Genomic DNA, 15,003 nt, shown 5'->3' with positions numbered 1-15,003 from the left:
GCAGAAGAGACGTCTTTAAAACATATATACAGTGGGGCAAAAAAGTATTTAGTCAGCCACCAATTGTGCAAGTTCTCCCACTTAAAAAGATGAGAGAGGCCTGTCATTTTCATAATAATAATAAATCACCATATTAGAATGATTTCTGAATGGAATAATAATGCTGAAAATTCAGCTTTGATCACAGGAATAAACATTTTAAAATGCATTCAAACAGAAAACAGATATTATTTTAATAATATTTCACAATATTACTGATTTTACTGCATTTTGAATCAAATAAATGCAGCCTTGGTAAGCAGAAGAGACGTCTTTAAAACATATATACTACAGTAGTGTAGAGTGTTAAATGAGTTAATCAAGTTCTGCTTTGACTCAGATTTAGCACATAACATTTTAAGCTGATTTTCAGCTTTAATTCAAATATTCATCATCTGAAATTAAACAGGAAAAATCTTCTATTTCCAAACAGAAATCTTGCTGTTTTGGGGTGTTTTTAATATTTTTCAGCCCTGACAAATTACACACAGTTAATCATATCCTAATCTTTTTAATAATGAAGAAAAGTCAAATTATCCCGGATATGATCTCGAAGTCAATATTTACTGCACCATTTTTCACAAAAATTTCAAATTCAGATCAGAAATGTGAATTATGGACATTTTTCATAAAGCACTGAGATCCTAACAACCATCAGACACTCACGGGACGGTTGATAATTATGGTTTTATACACAATATGTAGTGTAGAGTGTTAAATGAGTTAATCAAGTTCTGCTTTGACTCAGATTTAGCACATAACATTTTAAGCTGATTTTCAGCTTTAATTCAAATATTCATCATCTGAAATTAAACAGGAAAAATCTTCTATTTCCGAACAGAAATCTTGCTGTTTTGGGGTGTTTTTAATATTTTTCAGCCCTGACAAATTACACACAGTTAATCATACCCTAATCTTTTTAATAATGAAGAAAAGTCAAATTATCCCGGATATGATCTCGAAGTCAATATTTACTGCACCATTTTTCACAAAAATTTCAAATTCAGATCAAATGCAACACATTCAATTAAACATTACATTTTAACACAGAAAAACATATTCCAATAATATTTGTTTTAGTTACAACTTCTAAAAATATTTTTTTACAGTGTATTTAATAATGTAAGTTTTGGTACTGAGCTTTTTTTGCTATCCTACCTGCAGCTTAAATGGTAAAGCGAGGAACCAGCAATGCCAAAATCATGGGTTCGATCCCCAAGGAATGCATGAACTGATCTGTGCATGTAATGGATAAAAGGGTCTGCCAGTGTGTACATGTAAGAATCAAACCTCGTCTGGACGCCTCGAAGCTGTCGAACAGGTTGATTCTCTGGATGTCATAGGTGAGGGTGGTGTTGGGCATTAAAGTTCTGTTTCTGTTAATGTTGGTTACAGCGAATTTGAAGGCAAGTTCTTCCACGCTAATCGGTTCATTCTCAAGTGTCTCGAAAATCCCACCTGCACAGACAGAAAAAGGAAGTTAAAAACTAAGTCACAGAGGTTATTTGGTCAAACAGTTAGATATAAACAGTTAGTTTATATCTCACAATTCAGACTTTTTTTACTCAGAAATCTAAATCTCGCAATTCACATTCAATTAAACATTACATTTTAAAACAGAAAAACTAAAAATAGTATTTCCTTGTAAAACATATTGCAATAATATTTGTTTTAGTTACAACTTCTAAAAATATTTTTTTACAGTGTATTTAATAATGTAAGTTTTGGTACTGAGCTCTTTTTGCTATCCTACCTGCAGCTTAAATGGTAAAGCGAGGCACCAGCAATGCCAAAATCATGGGTTCGATCCCCACGGAATGCATGAACTGATCTGTGCATGTAATGGATAAAAGGGTCTGCCAGTGTGTACATGTAAGAATCAAACCTCGTCTGGACGCCTCGAAGCTGTCGAACAGGTTGATTCTCTGGATGTCATAGGTGAGGGTGGTGTTGGGCATTAAAGTTCTGTTTCTGTTAATGTTGGTTACAGCGAATTTGAAGGCAAGTTCTTCCACGCTAATCGGTTCATTCTCAAGTGTCTCGAAAATCCCACCTGCACAGACAGAAAAAGGAAGTTAAAAACTAAGTCACAGAGGTTATTTGGTCAAACAGTTAGATATAAACAGTTAGTTTATATCTCACAATTCAGACTTTTTTTACTCAGAAATCTAAATCTCGCAATTATAAATCTCGATCTTAAAGTTATAGTTATATATTCAAAATTCAGATTTTTTTTGCAAAATTGTGAGCTCATCTCTTGCAAGTTTTAATTGAAAAATCTAAACTCAGAATTGTGTGAAAAAGTCAAAATTGCGAGATATAAACAATTGAAAGTTTATCTCGCAACACTGATTTATAAACTTTCAATTCAAACTCTTTTCCTCAGAAATGCGTCTCGAAATCGCAAATCATCAATTGCAAGTAAATGTAAATTCAGCATTCTGAAGAAAACAAAGTCTGAGCTGAAAGTTTATAAATCAGTATTGCGAGAGTTTACACTTTTTAGTAAGCCTTTTAGCACTGAAAAAATGCAAAGTTCTGCTTTGGTAATTCATAGGAACAGAATTCTCTTTAGAATCTTACATTTCTCCTAGATTACAAAGACATTAAATGGACTTTTGAGATCTGAACAATGACGCAAATAGCTCTATACTTTTAATGCATGTCAACCGCAGCTCAAGAGACTTTCTCTGAATTTTCAGTCATGCTTTTTTCAAGAAAAGATGTTTCTCCTAAAATGTGCTTTGAAGTTACAATAGAAACAAATAAGAAAATGAAAAAAGTCCTCTATTAACATGTCTGACCCTTACGTGTAATGATGCTGCAATTTAAACACTTATTACCCTAAGACACAGGCTATGTTCGCAGTGTCACAGTCGGAGTGAATGTTGCTGTTGTTTGCTCAAGCTGCGGCAGCACAAAACAGTTCATGGATTTTCAGTCATGACGTCTCTAATCCTTAAATGACCTTTAATCTACATGACAACTACAGCCAAAATGTGACAAAACAAATTAATCATACAAAATCTGCTTTACTGCAGAGCAGGCACGCATATCTGCACATGAACACAAGATATTCAAATTATTAGTCAAAATGTGAGAAAACACATTTAGTGGGATGAGAAATGCAAAACACACAAGTACTGTTGATTACAGTTCATGTAGTTACAGACGTTTGATGATAACGCAAACTGATCAGCATTTCTCACTCTGCGCTCAAATGAAAACAAACATGTTCAATATTTCCATTCCTCAAACGGAGTAAAATGAATTAAAGGTTGTATAATTACAGTCCTTAATCTTATGAACTAAAACAAATATTCTGTTAATGTGCATCTGCTCACATTATTTTAAATAAAAATGTAACCTGCTGATAAAGACACAAAAAATAAATGTGCCTATGTGACAATAAATTTGACCTAATATATATATTGTTATATATACACTGATGTACATATTCTAAAACCCTTTGGAATATATACTGTATATATATATATATATATACACACACACACAGGTTTGTTTTTATGGTTTATGGGGACTCTCCATAGGCATAATGGTTTTTATACTGTACAAACCGTATATTCTATTGCCCTACACCATCCCTACCCCTAAACCTACCCCTTACAGGAAACTTTCTGCATTTTTTGATTTTCAAAAAAACTCATTCTGAATTATTTATAAGCCTTTTGAATTACGGGGACACTGAAAATGTCCTCATAAATCACCTTCTCGTTGTAATACCTATGTCATACCCATGTTATTATACAAATTTGTGTCCTCATAAACCACATAAACATGCACATATACACACACACAGTACACACACAGAAAGTTCCCCTTTCTTGTTCCCTACAAATTACATCAAATCAGCACATCATTCTTTCAGTCGCCTTTTTTATAAATGACAACACTGGAACAATCAGCGATTGGCTACGAGCGCCTGTTGAAAAACAATTTCAACCGGATTTTTGGAGAGATTGTGATTGATGTTGTAAGAGAGGAGGGGTAAAGAACAAGAGGGCAAGGCCTCCCCTCTGGGCTCTGATTGTGAATGACCTTTTTCTTCCAGCGACGTTGAGGCACCTTTCATCCTCACACTGAGAGAGCCTTGTGTGGGCGCCACATGCTCAAATCCAGCCCTATAAACACCAGGGTTAATTACGGTTAGCAAACCACACCGCACCGGAGCTGCTCTGTTCCGTGGGAATATTTCATTCTCACAGGACGGATAAAAATACAGACTTTCTCGTTGGTAACTCAAGGTAATGACATTTCACTGCGGCTCTCTGAGCAGAACCACTTATGTGGAAAGGGCACGAAAATCAAATATGTACTAAAGCTTCAGATGTTTAAATCATTCCTGTAGAACCGCTCAAATACATTTCATCGGTTTTGACAGCTTCATCATTCCACTTGTGTCTGTGTTCAGCTGCCATGTTTGCTTTAAAGATGCTTTCTGTCTTATGATATGCTGCATAAACTAATTGCAGTATGTATTTGTTTATACAGCTATTAATGCCTTGTAAAAGCATGCATATTATCTTTCTCAGCATATTAAAAAAACAGACATAGCTGAACATCTTTGCATTTCAAACAATATGGTTCTAACATTATTATCAATGCTCTTCTGTTCCAAAATCTAGTGAGCTGCCTACCTAGACAACATTTTAAAGCATCACAGGTTGTTCCAAAAGGTAGACAGCAAAATTACACTGCCTTATAAGATACCTTGTTTTGGCAGCATCACCTAATATATAGACACCCAATCCAACAACGCATTGGAATGACATCACTCAATACCAAAAAGTAAATATGGAAAATATGGAAGCCTGTTTCCGCCACTGAATAAAAGAAAAACATTTTTTTGCAATATGTTATCTCAGAATTTTCTCACAATTCTGAGATAACATATTGCAATTTTTTTCTCTGAATTCTGAGTTTAGATCTCACACAAAAAAATAAATCAAATAAAAAAATACAAAAGGTAATTGCTATTTTGTATCTCACAATTCCAACTTTTTTTCACATTACAAAATTACTTCTTGCAATTCTGAAACAAAAAATCACCTTTTACTTTTTTATATTTTTTATCCTGTGGTGGAAACAAGTTTCCGTAGTAAAATTTTCCATAGTAAAATACATGTAATAATATTTTTTATAAATAAATAAATAATAAAAATATAATAATAATAATAAATAAATAATATATCTTTAAAATATATATCAAGAAGAAGAAATTATTTATTTTATATTATTATTAATAACTAATATTAATATAAAATAAAAATAGACTTTTCTTATTTTTTTGTTCTTATTAGAGTTGCCTCAATACCTGCCAATCTCTATTGAAATCAACTGAGAAGTTTATGACATATAGAGTTTCTCTCTATGTAGGGTGTTCCAAATAAGTCACTTATGATGTTCCGTTTCAGTTAGGATGCTGACTTAGAAGACTTTAGGCAGTATACAGCAAGTAAGCTCACTGCATTTTTGAACAAAGCCATGGTACATGGCAGATATTTAGCTCAAGCTGAATATATAACATTTAAAGTATATGATACAAGGTGAGAAATACATAAACTATGAGCCCTTATTAGAAGAAAGAAAAAAAAGGACAGCAACCACAAACTCTCCCATTCATTCTTCACCAACCAGATTATATTAGAATATTAATGCAGAGCAGCTCTGCAACAATAACATTCCTTTTTTCATTCCTTTAAATGCCATTTCAATTTCCGGCTTAAATAAGAGCTGTTTCTCTCTCAGGCAGCGAGGAAGTCAACCTTGACGGGGTCCTGATCTGCTTGTTGCCAGGTTACTGGTTAAGGCACCTGGTTTTCACAGATGTGTGTAAAGTCCCTGATGTCATCAGAAACAAATGCATCGTCAAGGTTCGCAGGGCTGGAGGGTCAATGCCTCACACGGCGTTTGAAAAATTGCTTTTTTGCCTTGCTGATATAAACAGCATACTGTACATACAATGATATGTTAATGTAGTATTTATTCACTACTTAAGTATACCATTATACTTTACAGTACTGGATCCACAGCATTCTGAAACCATGAGTGCAGCCTAAAGTTGACATTCGTTTATCTTTTAAATTTAAAGGTCAACGGCCTAGCACTAATTCAAACCATTATCAGCTTATTTACTCTGCAGAAGCTCCACAAACTCAAAGTCACCTTGTGCACATGTTAATTCACGTCTGTAAACACACCGCATGCTCCATTTTGAGATGAACTACCTAACACTGTAGTGAAGAGCAAATCTGCTGGTAAAGTAGCTCAAAGTGACCAGTTTCCTCAAGCCTCTCCATGTAAAGCTCTCTGTTTGGGTTTACCAGCACGGAGTCGCTGTTAACATGAGCTTCCTGCTGACTCTCCCAAATAATCAAGAAACCCCACCGGTCCAATAAACACCTGTCAATCAACCTGGAATCATCAGCAGCAAAATATCATGTTCTAACTCAAGCTGAACTAACTAAGCTTAAATTTAAGATTTATGTATTTGAATTGCATCAAAAATGCCCATCCATTTGGATCACACAGTTTTAACAAACTAATAAACTTAATGTGATGCTTATTTTTGTCAGTCATTCATACTTTTAATGAAACAGGTAAGATTTTTGCACTCAAAAAAAAAAATCATGCCATTGTTTATTATTAACTACTTGCATTTATTCAATTTTATTTAAATAATCATATTTTCAAAATGCATTTATTCAGATTTCTTACAATCAGCATAATTTTTTTCATTGTGAAAAAGATTGTGGTTAGAATTTGGGTAACTGTATTCAGTTAGTTAATATGCATGCGAATAAAAGAAATTGTATTTATTTATGATAAACTTAAATACCTGGTTATTGTACTGGTATTTGTTACAAATATTTTTTTTCCTATATTAATCCTCAAACCTGAAATTAAATTAAATGTTAAATTAAATGTAATTACATTTCAATAACATTTATTTTTAATTACATTTAATTATTTTATAATAATTTGTTTTAATTACATTTTATTTTTCAGTTTCATTTTGTAATATTTCTATAACTCTCCTGTTCATTCTTTATATTTGGTAAAAAAACTCAAAACGGTATTTTATATGTTAAGCTGAAACACCTTTGTAATCACTTGAAATCTGCTCAATTAAATTCAGTTTGAATTACATTTAGTTTGATTTGAATTACATTTAATTCATTGCTTTATTTTTCATTCATCTTTCCTTTCTCAAACTCTCCTTTCATGTGTGGCTCTAGTTTATTTACAAATACCAGATGGAGGTCATCTCAAGGATCTTATTCAAATCCTAATCTGACATTTGCATATAGGGCAAATATCACCTCAAAAGCAGCAATGCATTGTGGGAGCAAATCACAGCTCTGATGAAAATAAGGCTGAGCAGCCAAGCAAGAAACATTGAACATGCCAGATTCCTCCAACATCCTCACCTTCATGTGACTTCCAGCAGAGATGTAGCAGCACGAATGAGGACTGCTTTTCATTAGAGAAGCATTCCACTATTCTGACCTGCTTCGGTGGAAACCGATGTTCAGATTACAGCAGTTTCTGTTTTTAAGTTCAGAGAGCAGACGCATATGAACCTGAATAGAGTTTTTATCATTCAAAACACTGAGCTTCGTGCCGAGAGAAATTATATGATGGGCTGACCTGTTGCCCTATTATACAATCATCCAATCACAGACCAGCATGCAAATTAGAATTTGAGAAACAACTGGGCTCAATTTCAGAGAACTTGATGAACCTCAAACGCTCAAATCATCATCGTGCATGAAGTTCACAACCGGTTTGCACCTCATCGGCAGACGTGTAGCTCAGACATCATTGCAGGGGTTTTTGGGTGATGAAACGCTAAACAACTGAAGGCCTCAATCAAAAGTGTGACTTTGACAAATTGCACAATTCGCCGTGAAGCGGAATAAATCGGAATGAATTGATTTCAGGCTCTGGGTTTGTAATGTTTGCGTGTCACATGGAAGACCTTTGTTTGTCTCGAAACAAAGCAGTATTTCACTGACTTGACAAACTCCATTAAGACCAACAAAACACATGCAATATTCTACTTAAAGCTCCATTTTACAAATTAGAAATCTCGTATTACAAATTATGTGAATGCATCTTCGAAAATGGAACAGTACTGATAGCAATATCAGTCCTTCAAACCCATTAGCGCCACCTACCTGTCAAAAGTTTGGAATGATTAAGATTTTTAATGTTTTTGAACGCACAAGGCCCTATTTATTTGAAAAAAAATACAGTAAAAATGGTAATAATGTGAAATATTGCAATTTAAAATAACTGCTTTCTATTTGAATATATTTTAAAATGTAATTTATTTCTGTGATCAAAGCTGAATTTTCAGCATCATTACTCCAGTCTTCAGTGTCACATGATCTTCAGAAATCATTCTAATATGCTGATTTGCTGCTCAAGAAACATTTCTGATTATTATCACTGTTGACAACAGTTGTGCTGCTTCATATTTTTGTGGAAACTGTGATACACTACCAGAGAGAGAAAATAAATTAATACTTTTATTCAGTAAAGATGCAATAAATTGAACAAAAGTGGCAATTAAGACATTTATAATGTTACATCTATTTCAAATAAATGCATCTCTTTTCAAAATTCATCAAATAATCCTAAAAAATAAAATGTATCAGTTTCCACAAAAATATTAAGCAGCACAACTGCCTTCAACACTGATAATAATATAATAATAAATTAATAACTGAGCACCCATACTATTTGGCAATAATTGAGCAGCAAATCAGCATATCAGGATGATTTCTGAAAGATCATGTGGCACTGAAGACTGGAGTAATGATGCTGAAAATTCAGTTATGATCACAGAAATAAATTACATTTTACAATATATTCAAGTAGAAAACAGTTATTTTAAATTGTAATATTATGTCACAATATTACTGTTTTTATTGTATTTTGAATTAGTAAATGCAGCCTTGGTGAGCGTAAGAGACTTCTATTAGCCTAAAACATAAAAAAAGGAACCCTTGAAAAACCCTTTTGACCGTCAGGGTAGGTTTTAACTAATACATTTTGAATCAAATATCCTAAGAAGCAAAATTGTGGCGAAACCCATCCTGATTGTCCTCAAATCTGTGTCACATAATCGTGACACTGTGCCAGTTAAAGTGATGGAGAGCTGTTGCTGTGAGAGTTGTGTCGGAGAGATGGAGCTCACTGCGATGTGAGTGAACCGCTAAAGGATCTGAGGACAAAGATGCAGTTGTTTCCTCCATTCATTCGACATCCCACTATCCCACATCACTGGAATACAGCCAGTGTGTGTGAGTGTGAGTGTGTGTGTGTGTGTGTGTGTGTGTGTGTGTGTGTGTGTGTGTGTGTGTGTGTGTGTGTGTGTTTAATGAGTATGAGACTGAGATGTCTCTGTTCTGGGTACATGATCACTCTAGAACTGGCCAATAAAATGATTGTTTTTTTATGCTTATACTCATTATATATATATATATATAAAAAAATATCTTATTAAAAAACAATCATTGTTTTGAGTGAAATAAAATAACAGCAACGATGGAGAGCTGTTGCTGTGAGAGTTGTGTCGGAGAGATGGAGCTCACTGCGATGTGAGTGAACCGCTAAAGGATCTGAGGACAAAGATGGAGTTGTTTCCTCCATTCATTCAACATCTCACTATCCCACATCACTGGAATACAGCCAGTGTGTGTGAGTGTGAGTGTGTGTGTGTGTGTGTGTGTGTGTGTGTGTGTGTGTGTGTGTGTGTGTGTGTGTTTAATGAGTATGAGACTGAGATGTCTCTGTTCTGGGTACATGATCACTCTAGAACTGGCCAATAAAATGATTGTTTTTTTATGCTTATACTCATTATATATATATATATATAAAAAAATATCTTATTAAAAAACAATCATTGTTTTGAGTGAAATAAAATAACAGCAACTGAATCTCACAAAAAATACATTCTGTCAAGAACATGTCAAGTGTAAGTAAATAAGTAATTATATTTTGCATAAAGGAAATGGCGCCTATATTTTAAGACCATAAAAGGGGGCATTTTGCATTTTCGACATAATTTTCATGACATACACACAATATAATATTTTATATTTATTATTATTAAAAAACATAATTTAAAAAAATTATGTATAAACCCATTTAACCCCCCAAATAGTTATTATAATAATACAAATAAATGTATAAAGTATAATATACAGTGGCATGCGAAAGTTTGGGAATCCCTTGCAGAATCTGTGAATATGTGAATAATTTTAACAAAATAAGAGAGATCATACAAAATGCATGTTATTTTTTATTTAGTACTGTCCTGAGTAAGATATTTTACATAAAAGATGTGAAAAAAAATAGCTGAAATTATAAAAAAAACTCTTGGTTCTTAATTCTGTGTGTGGTTACCTGGATGATCTTCGACTGTTTTCTGTTTTGTGATGGTTGTTCATGAGTCCCTTGTTTGTTCTGAACAGTTAAACTGAGCTCTGTTCCTCAGAAAAATCCTCCATATCCTGCAGATTCTTCCGTTTTCCAGCATCTTTTGCATATTTGAACCCTTTCCAGCAGTGACTGTACGATTTTGAGATCCATCTTTTCACACTGAGGACAATTGAGGGACTCAAACACAACTATTAAAAAAGGTTCAAACATTCACTGATGCTCCAGAAGGAAACATGATGCATTAAGAGCCAGGGGGTGAAAACTTTTTGAATTTGAAGATCAAGGTAAATTGTACTTAATTTGTCTTCCGGGAAACATGCAAGTATCTTCTGTTGCTTCCGAAGGGCTGTACTAAATGGAAAAAAAAGATATTTCAACAAAATAGGAAAAATTTGGGCATTCTCATCCTGTTCAAAAGGCTCTTAATGCACCGTGTTTCCTTCTGGAGCACCAGTGAATGTTTGAACCTTTTTTAATAGTTGTGTTTGAGTCCCTCAATTGTCCTCAGTGTGAAAAGATGGATCTCAAAATCGTACAGTCACTGCTGGAAAGGGTTCAAATATGCAAAAGATGCTGGAAAACTGAAGAATCTGCAAGACACAGAGCTCAGTTTAACTGTTCAGAACAAACAAGGGACTCATGAACAACCATCACAAAACAAAAAAACAGTCGTGGATCATCCAGGTAACCACACGCTGGAAAACTGAAGAATCTGCAAGACACAGAGCTCAGTTTAACTGTTCAGAACAAACAAGGGACTCATGAACAACCATCACAAAACAGAAAACAGTCATAGATCATCCAGGTAACCACACACAGTATTAAGAACCAAGGGCTCCCAAACTTTTGAATGGGGTTATTTTTATAATTTCAGCTATTTTTTTTTCTTGTGGACTAAATGTAAACATCTTTTATGTCAAATACCTTACTCAGGACAGTACTAAATAAAAAATAACATGCATTTTGTATGATCTCTCTTATTTTGTTAAAATTATTCACATATTCTGCAAGGGGTTCCCAAACTTTCGCATGCCACTGTATACTATATAAACACATTTATTTTATTTTTGTTAATGTATAATATATATGTGCATATATAGATTGATATGATATTTATTATTATAAAATAATTTTTAAATAATATATTTTGAATATATATAAATAAAATAAAATATTTTCATATAAAACAATTGAAACAAAACAATTAAAATCATTAAGGAAATAAATAATTGATTTTGAGTGTTTTGATTTTAAGGTGAAATGTGACCTGGTCATCTCTTTTCTAGCTTCCGAAACTAGTCTGTTTAAATAAAATGTAAAACATTCTGATTCATAAAATTCATCTTTTCACACCATAAACTGTAGACAGCATCTCATTACCAAACTGTTAATACTCTACATATTTCTCAATCAAACTGCTAAGCTCATGCATCCTCGCAGTGTTGTGAAGGGTTTTTCTGGATGCCGGGCATCAGTCCTCACTCTGAGGGTCTCTGAGCAGAAAGCAGATTAGCACAGCTCGTTTAACATGCTTAACGGGGACGATTTTCCAGTATCACCCAGCTACTGGGTTTCTAGCCCAGCAAAAGCTGAGAGGACTAATTGAAACATCAGCCATATGGAGCAGATTAAAGGTTTGCAGAGGAACAAAGATTAGATTCGACCTCAAACCAGGAGAAATTATACAGGCGGATTAAACACACACAGAACATTATGAAAAGACCTCAAAGAGAATTATTAACCGCTTCTGATACCAATCATTCTAACTGTTATTTAATACCACACAATCTTTACATGAGTTATGCAGCATCACCAAACTTATGACATTCATGGCTGTAGTGCATTAATTTAGAAACCTCAATAAACCCACGACAGATCATAAGAAACTGTTAACAGAAGTTTGACCTCTGCATTTCAGTATATCTGTCCATGCTTTATCTCAAAAGACCTCAAGACTGACAAATCAAGATTAGAAGGACTAGACATCAATGCAAAACCATTTTCAAATGCAAACACAAACTAATGACTTACGTTGAGAACTCAGGTTGAATGATATTCTGTTATATAGATAGGATTGGTGGCCAAGTTCAAATTGGGCCAATGTGATCATAAGACTCGACTATGATTCCAAGTAGATAAATCTAGTTTACTATCCAACAAGAGTGCACTCACCAGCGCCAACCACATGCTTTACATAACAAAAGATTGTTAAAAAAAATAAGAAGTTCTAATAAGAAAAGCCAAATGCAATCCAAAAGTTAACCAAAAGGCACCAAAATTAATTCAGGCTTCAAAGTTTTGTCAAGAAAAACTAACTCAAGTTGCACCAAATGTCTGAATGTCATTACATTTGATAAGAAAATATTAAATTGCATCTGCAGAAAATGAACCAAAATCTTCTTCATCAATGTTACTGTTAATCAACTGGTGCCTTGATGATTTTAAGTGGATTTATCAAGTCAGTTCTTTTCATATTCACACAGGTGTCGTTATAGCCATTGTTTTATTAAAAATATACTAAAAAAAACATTTGGTATATGATTTGCTTTTTTAATCTTCACTCATAAACTGCTAGTAAATTTCACAAATTATTACAAAGAAACGACAACAACACATTACATCTAATGACATTTTTAAGCAGAAAGACTGAAATAGTATTTTCTTCTAAAACATACTCCAATAATCTTTGTTTTATTTACAAAGACAATTAATTTGACAGATTACTTCTTTTCTGCTTGCGAAATGCACTTGTGCTAGCCTACATCTTTAAAATAAATGTAACTTTTTTTGATATTTAATCTAATAAAATGACATCCAGACATTTTTAAGTGACTAAGTGTCCAACTACTTCTCCAAAATTATACTTTTATCGAACAGAAGTGAGCATATTTCAGGCATGTGACACTTAGCAACAAAACCTAAAGAAGTTGATTTCTGGCTTGTTATCTAACGCAGTAACATTCAGACTCATTTTAAGAGTTCGAAGCCACTGAACAAGACAAAATAAACCACAACAACAACAAAATGCATCTTGTAAATTCACAGATAAAAGCACACAGCTGTTATTAAAGGAGAATGAAAATTCTGTGGTCATTAACTCACCCTCCACTTGTTCCAAACCTGTATGAGTTTCTTTCTTCTGTTGAACACGAAAGAAGTTATTTTGAAAAATGTCGGTATCCCAACAGTTGACGAGCACCATTGACACTATTTTCCTACTATGGAAGTCAATGGTGCTCATCAACTGTTGGGATACCGTCATTTTTCAAAATATCTTCTTTCATGTTCAACATAGGGCTGGACAATAATTCAATATCAATATGTATCGCGATATAATTTTTTTCAATAAAGGTGATATGATTTTTAAACACATTTCCGATATTTCGATTATTCGTGGCGTTTGACTTCATTGAATAAACATGAGCACTGCACGTTTCAAAATCAAAACCTGTCGCGGGTGTTTTATATGAATGTATCTCTGAAAGGAACCGAATGTCTTCAGAATAGTTTAGATGGCATTTTTATCTGATAAAGTGGCGTTCATGAGCGGAGCTACTTTGTTTACAGCCGTTACTGGAGAAACCGTTAGTTCTGCCGCTCTCACAGCGCCTCCTGCTGGCAGACAAGCAGTTTGCATTTTCAATAATAAACCCATTTCCAGCAACATGCTTTTGTTGTTACTCTATTTTTTTTGTTTTCACTGAATTCAATGATGAACTGTCTTTAACTGAAAAATGTGTTTACTATTGTCATTTTGCATTATTGACACTATTTTCCTAATTAATGCTGTTCAGTTGCTTTGTCACAATCTGTATTGTTAAAAGCGCTATATAAATAAAGGTGACTTGACTTGACTTGTTTTCTGAAGCAACTCGGAGCATGTTTCATACTCGTTATCCTGGTTAATGCACGTTTCAATCTATAAGAATAATCAGCCTACACTACCAGTCAAAGGTTTTTGAACTGCAAGATTTTTAATGTTTCTTAAAGAATTATCTTCTGCTCACCAAGCCTGCATTTATTTGATCCAAAATGCACCAAAAGCAGTAACATTTTGAAATATTTTTACTATTTAAAATAACTGCTTTCTATTTGAATATATTTTAAAATGTAATTTATTCATGTGATCAAAGCTACATTTTCAGCATCATTAGGCCTACTCCAGTCTTCAGTGTCACATGATCCTTCAGCAATCATTTTAATATGCTGATTTGCTGATTATCAATATTTAAAACAGTCGAGTACATTTTTTCAGGATTCTTTGATGAATAGAAAGATCCAAAGATCAGCATTTATCTGAAATAAAAAGCTTTTGTAACATTATACACTATACCATTCAAAAGCTCTTTTTAAAATGTATATTATAGAAATTATTACTTTCATTTAGCAAGGATGTTTTAAATTGATCAAAAGTGATGATAAAGACATTTATAATGTTACAAAAGATTTCTATTTCAGATAAATGCTGTTCTTCTGAACTTTCTATTCATC

At 33.5% G+C, this 15,003-nt stretch overlaps 1 protein-coding gene across 1 annotated transcript in view; it reads right to left on the bottom strand.

Moving 5' to 3' along the window:
- The window catches only part of LOC107585794 (glutamate receptor ionotropic, kainate 1-like), a 33,182-nt gene that overhangs the window by 16,214 nt on the left and 1,965 nt on the right, over positions 1–15,003 (bottom strand). Inside the window, exons 2-4 of the mRNA XM_016272941.1 lie at positions 1,925–2,092; positions 1,330–1,497; positions 1,202–1,203 (exon numbers count right to left, since the gene is read on the bottom strand). Of these exons, the coding sequence (XP_016128427.1) occupies positions 1,202–1,203; positions 1,330–1,497; positions 1,925–2,092 (338 nt within the window). The remainder of the gene's footprint in view (positions 1–1,201; positions 1,204–1,329; positions 1,498–1,924; positions 2,093–15,003) is intronic.

The sequence above is a fragment of the Sinocyclocheilus grahami genome, unplaced genomic scaffold, assembly GCF_001515645.1.
Source record: "Sinocyclocheilus grahami isolate Dianchi unplaced genomic scaffold, SAMN03320097.WGS_v1.1 scaffold74.1, whole genome shotgun sequence".
Taxonomy (NCBI): Eukaryota; Metazoa; Chordata; class Actinopteri; order Cypriniformes; family Cyprinidae; genus Sinocyclocheilus; species Sinocyclocheilus grahami.
Note: the sequence above shows the minus strand (reverse complement) of the source record. Positions and strands in the feature narration are given on the sequence as shown.